We start from the raw sequence: 21,497 nt of genomic DNA on the forward strand, positions 1-21,497 counted from the left end.
AACTCTCTGCAGTTTCTTGCGATCATGGGTAGAGCAGTTGCCATACCATGCCATAATGCATCCACATGGGATGCTTTCTGTACCAACGAGTTCCCATACTATTATTAAATTCAAAAGGCTTAATTTCGTTTCTATGAATGGCATAAGTAGTTTCTTCTCTCTCTCTCTCTCTCCACTTTTAGTAATTGTTCTTTTTTATCAGTCTTATGTGCTTTTGATGCCACTCATTTCAATACTGTGGAGGTATGGTTATCATATCGAGTGATTTTTTTGCGTATTTTCTAATTTATGGACAAAATGAACTTACAGACGTCTGTAAAAAAAAGGAACCCGTTCGTTACGGGGGGGGGGGGGGGGGTTTGAACTTAAAGAGATGTTATAATGACCACGTGATCTCTTATCGTGCTGTAGCTTGAGGATAAATATTGGCCACAACACAAGGAATAAAAAAAACCCATGAAGCAGAGCTAAGGGATATGGAAGTGCAGACAGATCTCCGTTCAGCATCTCAGCCGAAATACAGCATCTGCCACAGCGCAGCACGCCCTCGCCCTGCGCGAAAAAACATTCGCGAAACCCAATTTCTCCCACCAGACTTCTGCATTTTACCACCTGGTAATACAGACTCAAACGCACCAGGTTTAGATTTTGGTTCGGTGAAGCGCTCTGCTTGTGCGTCCGCCCGGACTGAATGCGAGATCCCCGGGCCCGGCCTCCACAGCGCCGGGCAGCGGGCGGGCGGCGCTGACGTCATCAGGGGCGTGGCTCGATGACGTCGGCGGGGCGTGGCGCACCGCTGGTGAGAGGGCCGCGGGCAGACGGTGCTCTGTACCCTGCGGCTGAGCGGACTCCGGGCTGGACAAACGTGCAAACTCGAGTCGGCAGGAGCCGCACAGACTTCCCGACATGGCGGCCACTACCATCGCAACCCAGAGAGGGCCGGTAAGATGTCTCCTGGCTGTCACTCACCCTACCGACCGCCGCGGCCCTGTCCTGTCCGCCCCACCCCCGCCCCCCCCCACAACCCGTCGGGAGATCCCCACCCGCGGCCTGGCAGCCCGCCGACCGGTCGGGCTCCCACTTCCACTGCGGCAGCGCCAGAGCCGGTGGGACGGCGGCTGGTCGTCGGTTTCTTCGTGTTTTATTTTCAACAGCTGTCCTGCAGTTCATTGTGTGAAATGCAGTGTCGTTTCTTCCAGTGTGTTTTCAGAATGTCTTCAACACCGCCGAGTGTTCGGTCATTGGGCAGGCTCCGGGGAAGGGTTTATGTGGCCGGTTGTGTTTTAACGAGACGACCCCTCGATTCCAGTATTTGTAGCCATAGCTTGTAATTCACGTAGGCCACACAATTCTCCTCCTTTCGCAATCATGTGTTGCAGAATTAATTCTGGTTTTATTTTGTTGTCAGCTCCAGTTAAATGTTCCTCAGGGTTTCATCACATGACACCTCCACCAACTAACCCGTCTGCTGATTCCCGATGTTTTCATCCTCCGTGTTGTGCCATCACTCGATGTTCAGGGGAAAGTGATCAGATTCTTAATTAAAGATTGTGAGATGTAGTCAGACATTTTTCCCTTCTCCATCTTTTAAACTCTGGAATAAAATTGCGTAAACAAATCTAACTGCAGCAAACAAACAATCTGCTGGAGGAACTTAACGGGTTGGGAATTCCTTCCCCTACCCCACCCCCTTAGATGCTGCTCGACCCGCTGAGTTCCTGCAGCAGATTGTTTGTTACTCCAGATCCCAGCATCTGCAGTATCCTGTGTCTCTATAATAAATAACTACATTTTTTCAACTTATCTGTTTTGTTTCTTTCCATGAACGTCCAAGCTGATTTTTAATTCCTGTAACTTCCATTCCAATCATGGAGGACTGGCAACTTGAATCGGTCCTGCGGGAGAATAAATGCGGTTCTACCTACCCATAATGTAATCATTTATTTTGATGGAAAAAACAGTGAACATTTCCATTCCCACTCTGTTATTGGCTTAATTGTAATTGATTTTTTTAAAAAGCTATAGTCCATTGATACCAAGAATACAGAAAGAATATCGGGCATTTCAGTTCTTATTTCCAGCATATCTAAAGGATTTTTCTGAGTTTGTTCTGAAATGATACATTTATATTGGAGGTGACAGTTTACGTTTTGACTAACAGCCCTGTAAATGGGAAATTATGCAGCTTTTTTGAGTGATTTTAAAAGGAGGAATGGTTCAATAGTCTTGTTGATTTTGCGCAGTCGTCAGTGGTAACAGTAGACTTGGTCTTTGCTTTTGTATTCCCGATTGGCCCCTTTGCCAAGCAATTGAAATTATTATACGTGGGCCAGTCAAAAAGCCAGGAGGGACAATCATGCCCTTGTAAAATTTTGAATTCTAATTTCTAGATCTAGGAATCACAAACTCAATGTTTGCTGTCAGTCATTTAGAAATCATAAGACCTTTTTTTTACTCAGAAAGGTTGTTAATCTTTTCAATTCTTAACCTCAGGAGTGTAGATTTTCACTCATTTTGTATATTTAAAGCAGATTTGATGTTGTTTTGCAAATTAAAGGAATATAGTGAGATGAGAAATAGGAAGCTGGAGTCCAGATTGAAATTCAGTTTTATTATGTTTTACTGTTGGTTGAATATGGAGTATGTTGAAAGCAACTAAATTATATAAATGTTGCTCTTTTATTTAAGGTGTTCATTGGAGAATTGCCACAAGACTTCCTTCGCATTGTACCAACTCAGCAGCAGCAGCAAGTACAACTTGATGCACAGGCAGCTCAACAATTGCAGTTTGGAACAGATACAGCTACTATGGGCAGACTAAGCATCACAGTGGTACAGGTAGAGGATTTATAAGCGTCAAAATGTTGCTTTGTTATCAGGAATGGACACATTTTTTTCTCTTTCCCCACTGTAAAGTTAATTGTGTAAATTGTTGCTCTGCCTATCCATGTACTGTCCTTATCAACTGTAAGCTGTTGCAGTAATTTAGTAAGAAAACAGTTTATATTGTAGGTGTAACTGAACTTGCAACTCAAATTAGGTCAATTGGATTTCTTTTGGACTATGAACTGGATAGTAGCCTACCACAGTATATCACAAATCATTTCTTAGATTAATGTTAATGTCTGAAGCTACAATCCTGCCAGCTTTCCCCCATGAATTTAAGTAAGCAGATTTAGAAAGGTGTACTACAATGAGTGAAATTAAAATTGTGGTCTCTGTTTATCCTTAAGGAGCAAGAAATTCAGTTTTAGTCTCAATGTGTGGAGAAATTATCAAAATAACACTCATTCTGTTAAATTGAATTTTTTACCTTTATTGCTTCCTATTTTTCCTCAACCCTGAGACCTGTCAGTTCAGGACTCGCCTTGCAACAAGGAATTGCACTGTTAAGCACTAATACAGCATTCAATCAATTATTTTCATCTCATGTGATTTGGTGATCCTGCAGCTGGAGTAATAATATTTGGTTGTTATTATATTTGAACACTGTTCAATGACCAGTCAGTTCCACTGCTAGCTTTTTGGTATCCAGCACATTCCTGACCTGCACAGAAATCATTGAACAAGTTGCCAAATGTTTAACATGGAATTTGGAGATATGTGAACAGCATAACACTTTATATAGCTTTTTGAACAAATGCTTACTTTTTGGATTCTTGATGACCCGTCAAGACTGTTGATTATTAAATTTCTTATAAGCTTGCATTAGTTGAAAATATTTACGACATGCTCTCCAGTACTGTAAATTATGTTGCAAACATCTGCAGTGTAAGTATTGGGTTGTATTGAAATGTATTTTTTATAGTTAAGGGAGGAAATGCCTATTTATTGAACAAATGAGGCATCATGGACTTGCACCTCAGACCGAATGCAGTCTGGCGATCAATAAGCCAAGCATACCACACATTCTTGATGTAAATTAGTATATTTTATTGGGACTGAAGCAATCCATCTACTTGATCTGGAGGTTGTCAATTGCATATCAAGGCTCAACACACAACTTCAACACCAATTTTGTTGTTACTTGCCTAGTCGTGCAAAAAATGTATTTTAAAGATATTTATTTTTGCATTGGCATATTAAGCTAGTTTCTTACAACTTGCAAAATCTAATTGTATTATAATGTCAGAAATGATTTGTGTATAAAATAGTACTTTCCTGGAGTGTCTTGTTAGTTTGAAAAGTTGCACAGACCTTCAAACAAATTAAGATAAAATTACTAATGCACTTGTTGCCAGGTATCTTCGACAGTTGGCTGTCACATTTAGTTCCTTTTAATTACAAATGTTAATTGGTTTTTATGTGGTTTACATAATTTAATATGGTGTCTTTGTAAATCAGGAACTGACTGAAGGTTTTAAATCAATTTAATTGTAAGAGAAGCCTTAACGGTTAAGGTTAAACCTGAAAACAGTTGGTTTTTAAACTGCTGGGATTAAACTATGTCATGGCTCATGACTAAATCTTTATATAACATGAACCAATTAGGCTGTATAAAAATATTTTAATCATTGTATTTTTGGTATTTCAGGCAAAAATCAATTGTTATATGGCTAAACAAAGAGAAATAATTATACTCTGCTTCAGTCCATAAAGAACATTTTCCAGTGTGTGTTCATGAATAACATTTATTTTTGAGAATGCATAAAAGCCAGAGGTGGGCATATCAGCAAAACCCAAAAGCCTGGTCAAAGAGTTGACTTTCAAAGAGCAACTTAATAGGTATGGGGGTTCAGAAGGAATTTCAGTGCATGGCACATCAAATGGCAAAAGGCATTGGCATTGTTTGAAGTGTAAACGGCTAAAGGATTCTAAAGGCCCATCTGACTGCCATTCTAAGATAATGAAGATGTTAAGGTGTCCTTGAGATTAAGGTAACTCCCAAGGTGATCACAGTTCAGAAGCTTTCTTTCTTTCATCAATCTTTTTATAAAGTTTCAAATTAATATACATACCATATGTATAATCACTAATGTTATGAAGAGATTGATAGTTCAGAAGCTTTAATGATTGTGGTATTTCTGGCAAGACAAAACTGCAGAACTCCAGCATGTTAAATTCCCAACTGTATCCCTGAGCAGATTTCTTTTGCCTGGAATGGCTAAAATTGGTATTCAGATATTCTTAAAGGGGGGAAAAAAATATTCAGTTAATTGCATTTGGAAACCTCTTGGCTTGCTAGTTCTTAAAGATGGTGATAGTTATCTGAAGCTGTTTAAAATAAAGAAAATAACTATAATAATATCACTTTTTTTATGCTTTAACTCATTAGCATGGAAAGCATGTGAAATCTGAAGTACCTCTCATCATTTGCAAAAATTATAATTTGAAGATTTTGGCATTTGGCAGAAAACTTAGCATTTTAGCATAGTTCTCCCTCACAAAAATCTTAATGTTTGAGGAATTATTTGGCTAGAAATGGGCACTTTAATACAGCACTAATCTTATTGTTTTAATGTAAATAAGTGATTGATGATTGGCATAGACTTGGTGAGCTGAAAGGCTTGTTTCCTTGCCATGTGTCTCTGATTTACCCACAACACATGGAAACTTTTCCTGAAGAACTCTAAAGATCTGGTTGTATTGTCACTTTGATGTCCTTTCTTGACTTAGTCATTTTGACATGTATTGCAATTTTATGCGTTTACTTTTGAATGTTAGTTTGCAATAAATAACATGAGAAAGGCTCCACATACAACTAAAAAGCAAATATATACTGTAAATGGGATGTGGGAAAATGTCAGCATCACTGGCACAGCTAGCATTTGTATTCCATTCAAACATTTATATTCCATTCCTTAAAGTTGGTGGTGAGCTTTGAAATGTTCTTTTTGTGGTTGTGATCCACCCACAGTTATCTTGTACGCAATTCCAGAGTTATGACCTAGCTTTGGAGGAATGATGTTTTCCAAGTCAAGATGGTACGTAAATTGATAATTGAAGCTGCAGATTTGGGAGATTTACAGAAGAATTGCAGAGTTGCTATATTGCATCTTGTAGGGGGTACATTTTGCCAGTAGTTGTGATGGTAAATGTATTGTGGAAGGGTGTCAATCAAGTGGATTAGTTTGTCCTGCGTGGTATCATTTTTCTTATGTCATTGGAGCTGCATTCGTCGTGACAAGTGGAAAGTATTCTATCACACTTTAGATTTGTGCTTTGTAGATGGTGAAAAGACTTTGAAAGTCAGAGGTGAATAACACCACAGAATATCTAGCCTCCAACCTACTTTGATGGGACAGATTTTGTGTTTGGTCTAGTTACCTTTCTGGACAAAGATGATCCTCCCCACCTGTGGGCTGTTTATAGTGGGAGATATGGTGACGGTAATGTTGGGGGCAGGTGCTTAAACTCTATCTCAGAGATGGTCATGGCCTGGCACTTGTATGGCATGATTATAACTTGTGATTTTCACACCATGATTTTACTATATCCAGATCTTGCATGTGCAGTCAATATCTGGGGAATTGCTAATGAATTTAGACATTGTCTAAAAATCAGTTGACATCCCACTTTTGATCTTTAAGATGAAGCAACTGAATTCCAAACGATACCTTGAGCTACCTCTACAGCAGTGTCACAGAGCTAGAATGATTGACCTCCAAAAACCAAAGCAAAAATATTGGGGGTGCTGGTTGAGTCACTATTCTTTCCCTGCCAGCAGCACTGTCACTGGTGTCATTCAGTCTAGTTAGTCTTCACCTTGTCTTCTGGTGGGAGAGGATGTACCCAGTAAACTGATAGAGGAGTTTGGTATATAGACTAGGAGAGATGATTTTGAAAGTATAATGTTAGGCTGCTGCTTAACTGGTTTGAAGTACTGCTTTCCCATTTTTAGGTACAAGAAAAAAATGTAAGGTTGTTTAGGGAATGTTCCTTTGTTCTGTCCAGGTCAATACGGGATGGTCAATCCAATTTTGTAATAGAAATTTTATACAAACTGATAGTTTGGACCATTTCAGGGGGTAGTTGAGTGTTCTTCGTGTTGCTGTGAATCTTTGATCTACATAGGCCACTCTACGTCAAGGGGAGCAGATTTCCTTCCTTGAAGGATATTAATGAATCAAAAGATCTGTAAGAGCATCTTGAAAGTTTCATAATCACCGGATTATTTTTTTTATTCCAGATGATTTAATTAACTGAATTTGAACTCAAGCTGGTATAGTGGTATTTGAACATGTTTGCTGGTCATTGATCCAAGTGTCTGGATTATTTTTAAAAAATGGTATAATAATATAATCATATGCTGCCATCCCTTTCAAATTCAGGTTCTTAGTGAAGATCCAATTAGATGATTAGATTTTTCCTTTAAGTAACCATCCCGATTGTTAGCTTAAAGATGCCAAAGGGTGCAGTGTTTTTGTTGTAGTATAGGGGTAAAGGAGAAGACTGGAGCAGTAGAGAGGCATTCTCAGCATTTGTTAATGAGTAGATACTTGAGTGATAAGTGACAGTTACCCTCCTGTGTTGAATTCTCACATTTAAAATGATCCTACATTAATTGAAAGCTTAAAATCAAAAAGTCTAGGTGTGGGGGGAAAAAAATGGTTCCCTACCCCCCCCCCCCATTGATCTTCAGAAATAGCATTGTGTAGTTACTGGATTTAAAACACATATTTAAGTAGAAGGTTAGGAAGTAACCGTGTTTATTTTTCTGGTTGAAAGTAGGCCAAAACTACCCCACTTTGGTTGTGCCCTCTACCACCCCATCCCTTACCAAAAAAAGGCTATTTCTTTTGATAACAGAAAATATTTTTACAGGTTTCCTGCTCCTGCTCAGTGATTCAGAAAAACTGACATTTGGATATCTATTATGCTGATGATGATGATACTGCAGGGAGTCACAGACTGCTGACTGTTGTGTTTGGGTTTGAAACATTTAAATATTATGTAGAAAAATATAATTATTTCCTCTTTTTATTGTTTTTTTTTACTTTACTCTCTCCAGCAAAGAGAGTGTGTGACATTCACTAATAGAATGAAATGCATTACCCAATCTTCGCATTCATTTGAAGCAAATATCCAAAGAACCATGCCAAGGACATTGGCCTCACTATTTTGTGATATTGGTCTTCATACTTTAATAGGAAAGGTATCTACATCTAGTCAGGAATGATATGCCCCTTCATTGTGAATTCATATGCTTTGTGATGCAAACCCTGATTAGGACCTATATCAGCAATGACTTGCACAAAGTAAAGTCTTAGCCTGTCACAGCCTCAGCAAGACTGGGATTTGTACAGATAGTATCTGATAAAGTTTACATTGTATTTTATTTATCTAATTGTACATGTAAATTCCATAGGCAAAACTGGCAAAAAACTATGGAATGACACGCATGGATCCATATTGCAGAATACGTCTTGGATATGCTGTATATGAGACACCCACAGCGCACAATGGGGCAAAAAACCCAAGATGGAACAAAGTTATACAGTGTACTGTGCCTCCTGGGGTTGATTCATTTTACCTGGAGATATTTGATGAGGTAAGTTTCTGAACAAGGTTTTTAATGCATAACATTTTCATGTTATCCATTTTGCTTTTCAGCAGAGCAAACTCTGCTAAGAATCCAAATTTTGATTGAAAAATGTCTACAAGTTTTTAGGCTTGCTTAATTATTGTGCATTTATTTAAATTTGTGCTGCCTGATGGCTCCGGTAACCTGGTTTCAATTCTGATCTTTGGTGCTATCTACATAGAGTTTTCACATTCTACCTCTGACTGTGTGGGTTTCCTCTGGGTGCTCCTGTTTCCTTACCTATTTTAAAGTTGTGCAGGTTGGTAGGTTAATTGGCTACTGTAAGTTGCCCCTATTATGTAGCTGAGTGGTAGAATCTGATAGTGGTGGGGGGTGGAGATGGGGGTTAATGGTAATGCAAGTAGATAAGTTGAGATTAATTTAAAATTGGATGGTTGGTGTGGACTGGGCTGGGGCTTGTTATGGTTCTGTATGATTGTGTGATCTCACATTGAAGTCCATCGCCATTGTTTTGCTTGTCTATTTGCTTAATCTTTGTAAAAACTCATCACAATTTAATGATTCTATTGACTGTGCTACAATGCCATTTAGTTGTGTCATTACCCAATATGGATAGATGGCTGTCTATTCCAAATGTGTGTCATCTGATTAATATGGTGAATAATACAGCCACAACACAGATCCACTAGTCATACCCTGGCAATTTCAGTATTTCCCCATCATTCCTACTTGCGTCTCCAGCTGGTCAATTAATTTCCTAAATAGTTTTCCCTTCAATTACATTTAAGTTAGCAGTCTTTTGTGAAGCACTTTAACTCATATCTTGACACACCCCCTTCTCAGGTTAGTTGAAGGTGATTTTTTTTTTTACACACATTAATGCTAGTTTCTGTCGATCGGATGGAGACTTTCAAAGTGTTTTGTCACTCTATTCTTAATAACTTCCTCAATTCCCGTTATTAAGCTAACTGATCTATAATTTCCAGGTTTTCCTTTCTCACCCTTCTTAAGTAACAGTGACCCATTAAATTTTCCAATCTGAAGGAACAGTTCTAGACAGGTATGTGGATAGGAAGGGTTTAGAGGGATATGGGCCAAATGCAGGCAAATGGAACTAGCTCCTGAAGACAACTTGGTCAGCATGGTTGAGTTGGCCGAAGGGCCTGTTTCCATGCTGTATGACTCTGATGCCAGAGTGACTTTGTAAATACATCAATAGTGATCCCTGGACAGTGTGTATGCAAAATTGCCTAAAATGGGATGACAAATCTGAGCTGAAGAACTTTGCATAATATTTAAAAATTCCATCCATTTGCAACAGATCTTAGAATGAGGCTAAATGTTAATTTTGTCTTGCTTGCTTACAGTACTAATTTTCCTTTTTAAAATCTTTTGTAATAGACAAGCATTCAAGCTTGCCTTTAGTTGCATCTGTATATATTTTATTGAAACATATGTTTTATACTTACAGCGAGCTTTCTCCATGGATGATAGAATTGCTTGGACTCACATAACTATCCCGGAATCACTAAAAGAAGGGAAAGTGGTGGATGAATGGTACAGCCTTAGTGGGAGACAAGGTGATGACAAAGAGGGAATGATCAACCTTGTCATGTCTTATTCAGTAAGTGAAACACAAACTTTTCACTTTTACTTTAAACATGTTGATAAGGTTTTGTTCAGAAGAAACTTCTTCATCGAGAAGGTGGTGAGTCATTAACATTCTCTACACGATAGAGAGGGCTTCAGAGACTTGGACACTAGGTATTCAAAACAGCGATTGATACATTTTGGATATCAAGGGTTATATGGAGTGTAGGAAATTGGCACTGAGTTTAAAAAAAATCAACCATGATCTTATCAAATGCTAGAAAAGGCACAAATGGGCTGAATGACCTACTCCTTCTATTTCTAATGGAATGATGTATTTCAAGAGCTGTCAAACAGTTTGGTTGTGAAATGTAAAATTAAAACTGAAGGTTACAGGGACAGAGATTGCAGCTGATATTTGAAGGCATCAATTATTAAGCTAAAACTAGACTCAAAATTAGTTACATTAAAATAAAAGTTGGAAACAAGCTTGCTAAATTTTCTTTTTGTTGCATAAATATATATTGTAATTTAAGGAATTTTCCAAAGGTTATGCTAACAATATTTGAGGTATTGGTCTTAATCTTCCAAAGATCTGTATTTAAGAGTGCAATGCCTGGGGACTTGGAGGTTTGCAAATGTTACACCTCTCAACAATGGGTTCAAGGAAAATCAAACAACCACAATTTAACCTTGGTGGTGAGAAAACTTGAGAAACAATTGGGAGTTACTTGGACAGATGAGGGTTGATAAGGAAAGAACATGTATTTAAGACAAATTGTGTTTAATGTTTTTTTTTGATGATATGAAAGGGGTTCAGTGCTAGTTGTGTGATTGATGTGTGCATGTGGACTCTTTTTTTAAAAAGCCATAAAAAGTGCTGCATAATAGGCTTGTCATCCAGATTGAAACCTATGGAATATAAAGGCAGGAGTTAAATGACAGGAAAAAGGTTAGTAGCAAACAATTGCTTTTCAGACTGAATGGAACTGTACTAAAGTGTTTCCAGGGGTCAAAATTAGCACCACAATTATTTTAGTACCTTAAGATATTGATGAACTGAACTTGAGACCTGTTTTTAAACTTGCAGATAGTACACGACCAAAATAGTAATATATTTCAAAAGAGTGTACATAAGGTGGTGGAATGGGTGGTTGAAGAAAATTTGATGCAGAAAAATGTGAGATGATACATATTGGTAAGAAGAACGAGGAGAGGTAATACAAACTAGCTGACTAGGTAGGGCGGATGAATTAGGAGTGTTGGTCAGCAAGTGGAAATGTGATACTGTCATCACAGAATTGGTTGAAAGAAGGGCAAGACTGGTAACTCAACATTCCAGGGTTTAGAATATTGCAATATTATCTTCTCTTCCACATCACCTGTCAGCCATTTCAGGCTGATGGGTGACGTGAAAGAGAAGGTAGTATTGCAATATTGATTAAGGAGTCCATTACTACACTAGTGACGGAAGATATCCTCGAAGGCTCTTCAGATGAGGCCATATGGGTAGAACTTTGACATAAAGTGGGTGATCACTTTGCTAAGGGTATACTACAGGCCTCCTCAGTCAGTAGGGGAGGGAGGGGGAAATTGCAGAGACGTGCAACAACAGGGTTATATAAGGAGAGGATTTTAACTTCCCCAGTATTAACTGGAATTGCCTTGGTGTGAAAGGCTTAAAGGGATGTAATTATAAATCTTAGGGAATAAAGCTGAGCATGTTGGTTGGAGAGTATTTTGGAAATAGTGACCATAATTGTAAGTTTCAAGATGGTTGTGGAAAGCAATAATGATGGTCTGGAACTTATGATCCTGAATAGGGGAAAAGTCAATTTTAGTATCATTTGCCTCTTTCCCAGGGCACCAATGCTCACTACAAGAGGCATGGCTTTAAAGTAATGGGTGGGAAGTTCAAGGGAAATATCAGAGGAAGGTTTTTTACCCAGAAGGTATGGAATGGGGCATGGAATGCGCTGCCTGGGGCGGTGGTGGAGGCAGGTACATTGGTCAAATTCAAGAGATTACTGGGTGGGCATTTGGAGAAACTTAAAATAGGGGGATATGTGGGAGGAAGGGGTTAGATAGTCTTAGGCGAGGTTTAAAGGTTGGCACAACATTGTGGGCCGAAGGGCCTGTATTGTGCTGTACTGTTCTATGTTCTATAAGACAGGACCTGGTAAAAGTGGACTGGGAGCAACTACTTGCAGGTAAATCTATATCTAACACATGGGAATCATTCAAAAGTGAAATAATGAGAGTTTAGGGCAAATGCCTTCCCATAAGGTTTAAAGTTAAGAACAGGCATAGTCCTTGTCAAAGCCCTTCAATGATGTTGTTACAGAATATTGTTTGTACCTTGTGGAGCATTGTATTTCATTATGGTCTCCCATCTTAAGAAATTCTTAAACCCTACTAGCTGTTCAGGAAGCTTGCAGGTGACTCACAGAGGTGCACCTTGATTTTAGACTGCAGAAAAATAGTGTTACTACTTCTGGAGATAGCCTAGGGGATACTTGACATCAGATACTTGAAGTTAGAAGGGTAGCTGAGGAATTAATTGCTCATATGGTAAATTTAAATAAATGTAGCAACCAAATTTTTCATGCAAAATGGTTGCCTGAATGCAGAAGGCCATTTATACTAAATATATGGAGACTTTTAAAAAGCAGTTAGATGTTTACTGAAGGATAGGAAGATGAGGCAAGGATGAAATTGAAAAGTAAAGCTGTTCTGACCAATAAAATAACAGCAGACTTGATGGTCAAATGGTCTATTTTTCCTTTGTTTGATTATAGAAAAAGACTGCCAAGCAAAGTTTGGGTGCTGTCACTGATAAATCAGTCTAGAAAATTGTCCGCTTTAAAGGTGCATGGTGGTATGTAGAGAAAACGTTGCTGATGTATAGGTTCTGACGATCCCTTTTTCTGTTAAGAAAAATTATTTTGTTCTGGCTTAAAATCAAGCTGCGTTAGTCTAGAAACTGTTGAAGCCTTTCATCCTGCTGTGTGTGTGTCTGTCTGTGGATTTGGATGTTTTGTTAAATGCAGATACACAGTGATGCAAAGGATTATTTTCTCTGTAACCTTGCACAAATTTCGAATTTTAATCTTGACAACAGCAATTTGTTTATGTACAGTATCCCTGTTGTGAAACTTAGGAGCTTCATAAGAGCATGATTAAATGTAATTCAATGTGTGGATGGGCAGAATGGTATGGTTTAGGGATGAGAAAGAATTAAGAGTTTAGGGAGGGAATTCTATATTTTTGGGCCTTGTCAATTTAGAACACCACTGCTAATAGTGGAGTTAAATTTGGATGAGTGCAGTTCCTTTGGGATTTTATGGTTGGGGCTGATTGGAGCTGGGGTGAGAGGGTGGCTACATAAGGTTTTAAAAGTGAGAGTGACAATTTTAGACATTTAGTGTAGTTCAGCAAGCATGAATAGCTATTGAATGGGACAAAATGAAATTTGGTAAGAGATGGGGCATGGGCAGTAGAGTTTTGGATGACTTAACTTGGAAGATAGAATCCAGACCAGACGGGAGTGCTGCAGAATAATTAAGTTTAGCATGACACAGATGTGATGAGGATTTTTGCAGTGAATGAGCTGGGATATTCAGAGTCATGCATCTGTATTTTGTTTTTGCCACGTTGTAGTAGACTACCTGAGGTATTTTCTTCATAATTTGTACTAGGTAACTCCAAATTATAATGTTTATCCAACAACATGTTTTCCAAATGCTTGGATGAAGTCCAGTGCAGAATTTGCTTTAAGATGTTGGTTTGTTTCGTTCACTTCCATTTAGATAATTTTTTTTACTCTATTGTACTAAGTATTATACTGTTGCAGTTGAAACAAAGATTGTGGGGGATAACTTGAGATCATGTTTTTTTAATCTTGCACCTTCATTTTAGTTTTGAAAGGAAAATACTGCGCTCCTGTAATGCTTTTGTTTTTGTTCTTCCAATAGACTCTGCCACCAAATATGTTTGTGCAGCCACAGCCAGTAGTGCTGATGCCTACTGTCTATCAACAGGGATTAGGATATGTGCCAATTACAGGTATGATTAAACATTTCAATTTCTTTTAACATTCTAACCTGTTTGTATCCACCAAATTCAAATATTCAAATAAACATCTGAAATTACTTCTGTGCTTAAATTTGGATCTTGAGCCTTGTTTCTAGATCCTCCTATATTATTATTTCCTACGTTAATCATGATAACTAGATCCTTCCCTCTTCCACTCCTGTATATTCTTCTCCAGTTGCAAGTAACAACCCCTCTGGATTGCAGATGCAGAGAATAATATCACTCCCCAATTATGCAGATACCTAGCAGTACACTGTTCCTTTTCACTAGACTGCCCACCGCAACTTGGCCTCCTTCCTGGACCAGAGTTTTGTGATAATCTATTTTGCAGACGTTGCCCTCCTCTCTAAAAGTAGATGAACCATGTGCTTGCTGCATAATGGGGAAAAAGAGCTGCTCTAGCCCTGTACCTGGAATGCCCTCATCTGCTTTAATTGCAGTTACATCTTCCAGTCTCTGTCAACTAACAAACCCTATATCACAATCTGAGGGATGTGACTTGTCTAGTGGATCAAAGCATCTGGGTTACTCTCCCCAGATCCCCTCCCTCCCCTTTGCTGATGGCTCACAACGTCGGCTCCTTGGACTTAGAACAAGATTGTAGTGGAGATGTGTGGCTGGTAAATCCCCATATATTGCAGCACATTACCTGCACTGTCATGAACATCTTGGAATTCTATTTCCAGAGGACTTTGGATACTGAGATGGAGAGAGACCTTTGGATTATGGGGAATCAAGTTTTTTAGGGATCAAACAAAGTGGAGTTGAGACCAAAGTTCAGATTAGTCATGATCTTATTGAATTGGAGAGCAGGCTGCAGGGACCAATTGGCCCTTTGCTGCTCTCATGTTCATGCAAGCTGTTTATTTAACAAGATTTATTGATTAAAATACAAAATAGTGTATATTTTCGTTTCTTCCTCTCAACTTGCTCTTTTTGCCTGCTCTGCTCTTGATCTTGAATGTTCATCAGCTATGTAGTTCTCAGATTAATTTCCTTAATTTTATTAATGTATTTCTCAGTTGAGGAGGCAGCTGTAATATGACAGTTTCCTGCAACCCATGTGGGTTTGGCAAGTGGAGAAAATCAACCAAAGTTCCTTCCTGATTGTTGTAGAAATTTGACTTCATTTAATTTTCTTGCTCTATGGTCAAAAAGGGCTCCACTGCTCATTAGAGCATGGAAGAAATGTCATAGGGTGATGATGATGATAGGGTGAGGATCCTCATTCTGTATTCAGAAGATTGGGGGTCAATGGGAGGGCATCTTGAACTTAAACTCATATGCCATTTTATTTTTTTTCTTCTCTCATTGGATGTTGGTGTTTTTTTTTGTTTAATTATTTTTGACTTTGTATCATCTCTCTCATCCCTAATTCTGTTTAGTGTATTTTTAAATAAGTTTGCCCTTCATCTGACTGAAAGCTTTTTAACTCCAGAGAGTCTGTCAAATGTGCAGAATGAACAGTAGAATATCTGTAATGCTGTATCCAGCAACCTTGTCAGTTGAGGCTGAAACTGTAGTCCTATAGCAAAACTAGCTTTGTATCTCTTCCCACCAAAAACTTAGCAGTGAACCTTTACAATTTCTAAAATCAGTCATTTGTTTAGTCTGAAATTTGTTAGAGGCTCCCATTTAGATATTCCAGGATCTTCTGTTGAATTTGATTTCCAATGTAATTAACATTTTCTTTTGTCATCGTCACCTTTCTTTAAATTTTTGAGAACTTTCATTTAAAATGTAATATTTTTCAGTTGCTAAGACTATACACAAAATAAAACATTGGGTGGCTATAAAGAAACATGAACCTAGGGTAACTTTGATTATTAGAGCTCTGTACAGAATTCTGCCAAGCTCACTTAGTCACCACATAGCAGGAAAATAGTGGCTGATGAGCTTTGCTCCTCTCATTAGAAGTGTGTAGTATTCTTTTAAAGCAATTGTCTTGACCCAATCCCACAAACCAGAACTCATAAGGCTGTGATTTAAAAAAAATTAATAGGTCATTGCACTGAAAGTGAAATCAGATGCAAGACATGCAATATCCAGTTGAGGATGGAACTGGCATTCTTCCTTTAAAATATCAGATCAGTGAAATTTAATATAAAAACAGTAACTTTGTGATCAAGACATGCATGCTTGCATGGAAAAGCTCTCTGTTCTGCAGAGATCTGTTCTTGGACCCCTGCTCTTTGTGATTTTTTTTTCCCCCCTATATAAATGACTTGGATGAGGATGTGGAAGGGTGGGTTGGTAAGTTTACTGATGATAGAAAGGTTGGTGGTGTTGTGGATAGTGTGGAATGTTGCTGTAGATTACAACAGGATATTGATAGAATGCAGAGCTGGGCTGAGAAGTGGCAGATGTAGTTCAACCGAGATAAGTGTGAAGTGATGCACTTCGGGAGATTGAATTTGAAGGCAGAATGCAAGGTTAATGGCAAGACTCTTAGCAGTGTGGAGGAACAGAGGGATCTTGGGGTCCATATCCATAGATCTCTCAAGGTTGCCACGTAGGTCGATAGGGTTGTTAAGAAGGCATATTGAGTGTTGGCCTTCATTATTTGGGGTATTGAGTTCAAGAGCTGTGAGGTGATGTTGCAGCTCTATAGAACTCTGGTCAGACCATGCTCGGAGTATTATGTTCAGTTCTGGTTGCCTCATTATAGGAAGGATGTGGAAACTTTAGGGAGGGTGCAGAGGAGATTTACCAGGATGTTGCCTGGATTGGAGTGCATGTCTTGAGGATAGGTTGAGCGAGCTAGGGCTTTTCTCTTTAGAGAGGAGGAGGATGAGAGGTGACTTGATAGAGGTGTACAAGATGGTAAGAGGTATAGATCAAGTGGACAGTCAGAGACTTTTTCCCAGTGCGACAATGGCTACCATGAGGACATAATTTTACGGTGATTGGAGGAAGGTATAAGGGTGATGTCAGGGGTAAGTTTTTTGTTTACACAGTGATGTGTGTGTGGACCGCACTGCCTGCAGAGGTTGTGGGGGCAGATATATTAGGGACATTTAAGAGACTCTTGGACACATGAGTGATAGAAAAATGGGGGCTATGTGGGAGGGAAGGGTTAGGTAGATCTTAGAGCAGGGGAAAATGTTGGCACAACATTGTGGGCTGAAGGGTCTGTACTGTACTGTTCTATGTTCTAAAAGAACTCTCATAATGCAAAAAATGGTTGAAAGTGCAGTTATATGTGAAATTGTCATGACCAGTTACTGCTGTGAGAGAGAATGATTGCATTAAAATCTAACCAGTTGTGCTGGAAGTAATCTGTTTAAACTGTTAACTTTTAAAGAATGTTCTGCAATTTGAATAGCTAGCCACCTGCATCTTGAGTAGTCAGCGAGGAGAAATAGCTGATTTCATAGTTATTATTTGGCAGCTTTCAGGTGTGGTGTGTCAGCCTAATTAGCCCAACATTTTTGTTTGTTGCAACATTCTTGCCACAAGAACTCAGGGCCACCGTTCCTGTGTCCTTACTATGTTTGCTTGGCATAGTCACTTGTGTAGATGTTGTAATGCTATTTACTTGTGTTAGTGTTTATTGTTCCTACTATCATTCACTTTGAAGTCTTATGTCATCTGTGTGTTTCTGCCTAATTTAGTGCACTTTACTCACCTGCCATACTCCCACCCTGCCATTTTGTAAAAAGGAATTAGACAATGCTTGTCTTTTTCAAGAAAAGATGTGGTTTAGCTTTCTGGAGCCAAGTTTTAAAAGAAAATCCATCCCAAAAACTCTCTGTAAATTAGCACTGAAAATTGCACAAACAGTTATGTGGTCTCCAGTGAAAGTCACTGATGACTGCACTGTGCGTTATTCACCTGACATTCAATTGTTTATGGTCTATTTAAGGCCATATCCAATCCACCATAATATATGGCTTATATGATATGTTCCTTTTAAATTTGGTGCTAAGTTCAGAACTATTCAGATTGTTTTGTTAAACGCATCTTGGACTAATGCTCCCTGAAAGCTGTGTTTAAATATTGCCATGATTACTTGAATATGAAAATTGTTCTCAAAGAATGTAAACTATTGGGTTGTGATTAAAAAGCAACTCGTTCTTTAAGAAGTCATTTGGGTATTGAACTCTGCTATGCTTGCTGGATAATGGGAAGTAGTATTGGTGACAGCCTTGATGGTGGATGGGCTGGGAGACGGTAAAAGAGCATAAACTGGCATCCTTTTCCTATGAATGTTAAGCATAAGGTGAGAGCTATTAAATGGTGTCAAATGCACAGGGGGGGAAAAATGCTTGTATTCATAAATGCTGAACAACCTCAATGCTTTACAGGCAGTGCAGGACTTGAAGTATAATTATCACTACTGTTACAGAGAAATGTGCCAGCCACAGCATGATCCAGAAGAGAGCAGCCAGACTAATCAGTTTGTGATGATACTAGCTTAGGGCCAAATGTTGACTGGAATACATGGTTTTTCAACTATTTAAAGGAACCTGCCATCATTAACTGACAAGATTGATAAAATCATGGTTTTATCTGTGTTCCATCATATAATGCTGAAAATCAGATGGCTTTACATAGAGTGATGTGCATTTAAGGCGGGGGGGGGGGGGTGGGTGAGGGACTGGTCTTTGAAGTAGGTGGTTGCTTGTTGTTTTGAGGAGGCCTGATGTCCACTATCAGGCTGTCCAATGGCCTGCTAGGTGCCTGCATTGTGTGCAGTGCCCATTTTGGGACTAAACAGGTCTAACATGTATAATAAAAAAAAATTCAACCCTTTAGCTTTTAGATGATAAAAGTTCCTCAGTAACAGTAATAGCACGTAATGGATCAATTTAAATATTCTTATTGGTTAAAGATTTGGTTCTGTCATCAACCTGTGCCCATCACATTATTGGAGTAGATTTATTCAAAGATTTTGCTGAGCTTTTGTATTATATAACATGCTTACAACAGGTTATTTAACCTGGGCGAGAGAGGGACATTTAATATTTGCATAATTACACCAATATGTTCATGACTAAAGTTGATATTTCTGATCCACTTGTGTGTAGAAATTGAGCAGATTACTGTTGTACAACCTACTATTATCATCCACTTACTGCTGGCAATCCTTTCTTGTTCACTGTACCTACGTTTTGATCTGTGTAGGAATCAAATTATTAGAATCTATAGTGCATGGGTTAATGGTTGTTGTGGCTTAGAGTATATTCATTTATCTGTTTGGCTACTTACTAATTAATTTTTTTTCTGACAAGTTATTAATGTGCTCCTTGGTGTTTTGCTACTTTAAATTTCCTTATTTCCTACTTCAGGACTTGAGTATTTTGCATTGGGTAAGTTTTGAGAGATTTTTCTCATGGTAAAATGTTTGCATGAACACCCTCAATATGCATTTGCTTTTACTTTAAAGTGGCTGTTGCATAAGGTTTGCAATGTATCAGTAAATGAAAGATGGCTTAATATCTAACTAATCTAGTATTGGTAATATTTTTGTGCTTTGCAAACTAAATCTACACACCTAAACGAATTACAGATGTTTTGCCAGCATAGTAGGTGCCCACTTTACTCTGTCAAGTAAAATTAGCACCAAAACTTCCCTTTGTTTTGAAATCTTATGTAAATTTAATATTGATTTGCAGAAGTATTACTTTCAGACTATATCTGTTAAATAACTAGTTTTGTGAAATATATACTGGCATGACAAACAATTTGAAGTTCAAGTAACATTTTGGTGAAAAACTCTTGTCCACAAAATTATTCCATTGGATAAGTGTAGGTACTTTGTGACTCATCAGAATGACTGTATTAAACAATCAGCCTGCATTAATTAACTTTGTGGTAATGCATTTACTTTGTTATAGCAATAATGAGTCACCTGTAAATATTGCAGGCTCCATAATGTGTGGTTTTGACCAAAAACTGTTCATCAGAAGTTCATTTTGCACTCATGATGCATTCCCAAGAGTAAGAACCACCACTCCCTCCCCCCCCCCCCCCCCCCCCCCCCCCGTTTAGCTTTACAGCAACTCAGCCTGAAGATTTCATCTCGATGGCAAACCACCATGTGGACTGGACACAGCTAATCAAAGACCTTACTGGTTTACTCCACACCAAGCCTAGCCACGATATGATCACCATTTTACTGCAGGAGCACCAGCTTACAGCAGGGCTTTGTACAACAAGTCAGAACAGAGCTTTTTTAATTAAAACATGGGGGGGGGGGGATGGGTACATATGACTGATTTTTCAAAATCCATCAGGAAAGTTTTTTATCTTTATGACAAAGCATTATTTAAGAAACCCTTGGGTAATAACTGGGTATGGCTACTGTTAGGGTATTAATGTAGCTTCCTTGAAATACCTTGATTTTTAAAATACTAATTAATTGCATTTGTTTAAAATGAATACTGATTATTTCAGTTTCCATAATATGGAGACTGGAATTTTAATGTCCAGTATAAGCAAATAAATGCCACAAATCATGGTTTAGTTTGGAACACAAAGTGCCAATGCTTGTTTTACTATAGTGTGTACATACAGTAAATCTAATTCAATGTGACATTCCGAAAGGATTCTTTCTCCTCAGTATTTCATATTTGGTAAGTTACCTATATGCAAAATGTCACTTGCTAAGGCTTGTGTATTGCATGCTGAGCCATTTCCATATCACTGCTGTACCTAATGTTTACTTCAGATTTTTGGCATGTTGCTATATTAAATATTCTTAAATTTACTAGGTGTGCCAACTGTTTATACACAAGGAATGATCCCTGTTGGAGCACCAACACAGGTTTCTGCTCCACAAAGTCTGTACAATGAGGAAGATCTCAAATCGATCCAGGATATGTTCCCTAACATGGACAGAGAAGTGATCCGCTCAGTGTTGGAAGCACAGGCAGGCAACAAGGATGCAGCAATTAATTCCTTGCTTCAGATGAATGAAGAATCATAGGAATGTGGTCAGTCAATGTTGCCAAGGCCTCATCATAACCGAAGTATTTCTGCATCAAAGACTTTGAGCTTTCTCTCTGCAGATTTATCTGTTTTAAGAATGCACGTGTCCAGTAATCAGCACATTGTACAAAGTTTGTAACTGTATTAAACATAAAAAGCATTCCATAATCTTAGTGCACATGCTTAAGATTAGAGGCTGGTGAAATCACCTTGTGGATATCGCTTACCAAAAGGTTCCCTGCTGAGCTTTGTTTAACTTGATGCTCATGTTTTTTCCAGTGGGTCTGTCATGTATTCTGCAGAATTGTGCACATTGTTCAGCTGTCAAAAGCTTTAACAGACTATTGTTATTCAAGAGTTTATTAAAAATGTATATTAGTTGGAAATATTACTG

The 21,497-nt window shown here is 38.4% G+C and overlaps 1 protein-coding gene across 2 annotated transcripts; it reads left to right on the plus strand.

Annotated features, from left to right (window-relative positions):
* Window positions 1–774: 774 nt before the first annotated feature.
* tollip (toll interacting protein) lies at window positions 775–21,489 on the plus strand. Of its 2 annotated transcripts, XM_052029643.1 has the most exons (7): window positions 775–942; window positions 2,689–2,838; window positions 8,309–8,491; window positions 9,957–10,109; window positions 14,050–14,140; window positions 19,462–19,482; window positions 20,887–21,489. In XM_052029643.1, the coding sequence occupies exons 1-7, from the start codon at window positions 907–909 to the stop codon at window positions 21,099–21,101; spliced, it is 849 nt and encodes a 282-aa protein (XP_051885603.1). In that variant the 5' UTR covers window positions 775–906; the 3' UTR covers window positions 21,102–21,489. The 2 variants fall into 2 exon arrangements, with proteins under 2 accessions (XP_051885603.1, XP_051885604.1); XM_052029644.1 differs by lacking the exon at window positions 19,462–19,482.
* The last annotated feature ends 8 nt before the right edge of the window (window positions 21,490–21,497 follow it).

Source organism: Pristis pectinata, chromosome 14 (assembly GCF_009764475.1).
Source record: "Pristis pectinata isolate sPriPec2 chromosome 14, sPriPec2.1.pri, whole genome shotgun sequence".
Taxonomy (NCBI): domain Eukaryota; kingdom Metazoa; phylum Chordata; class Chondrichthyes; order Rhinopristiformes; family Pristidae; genus Pristis; species Pristis pectinata.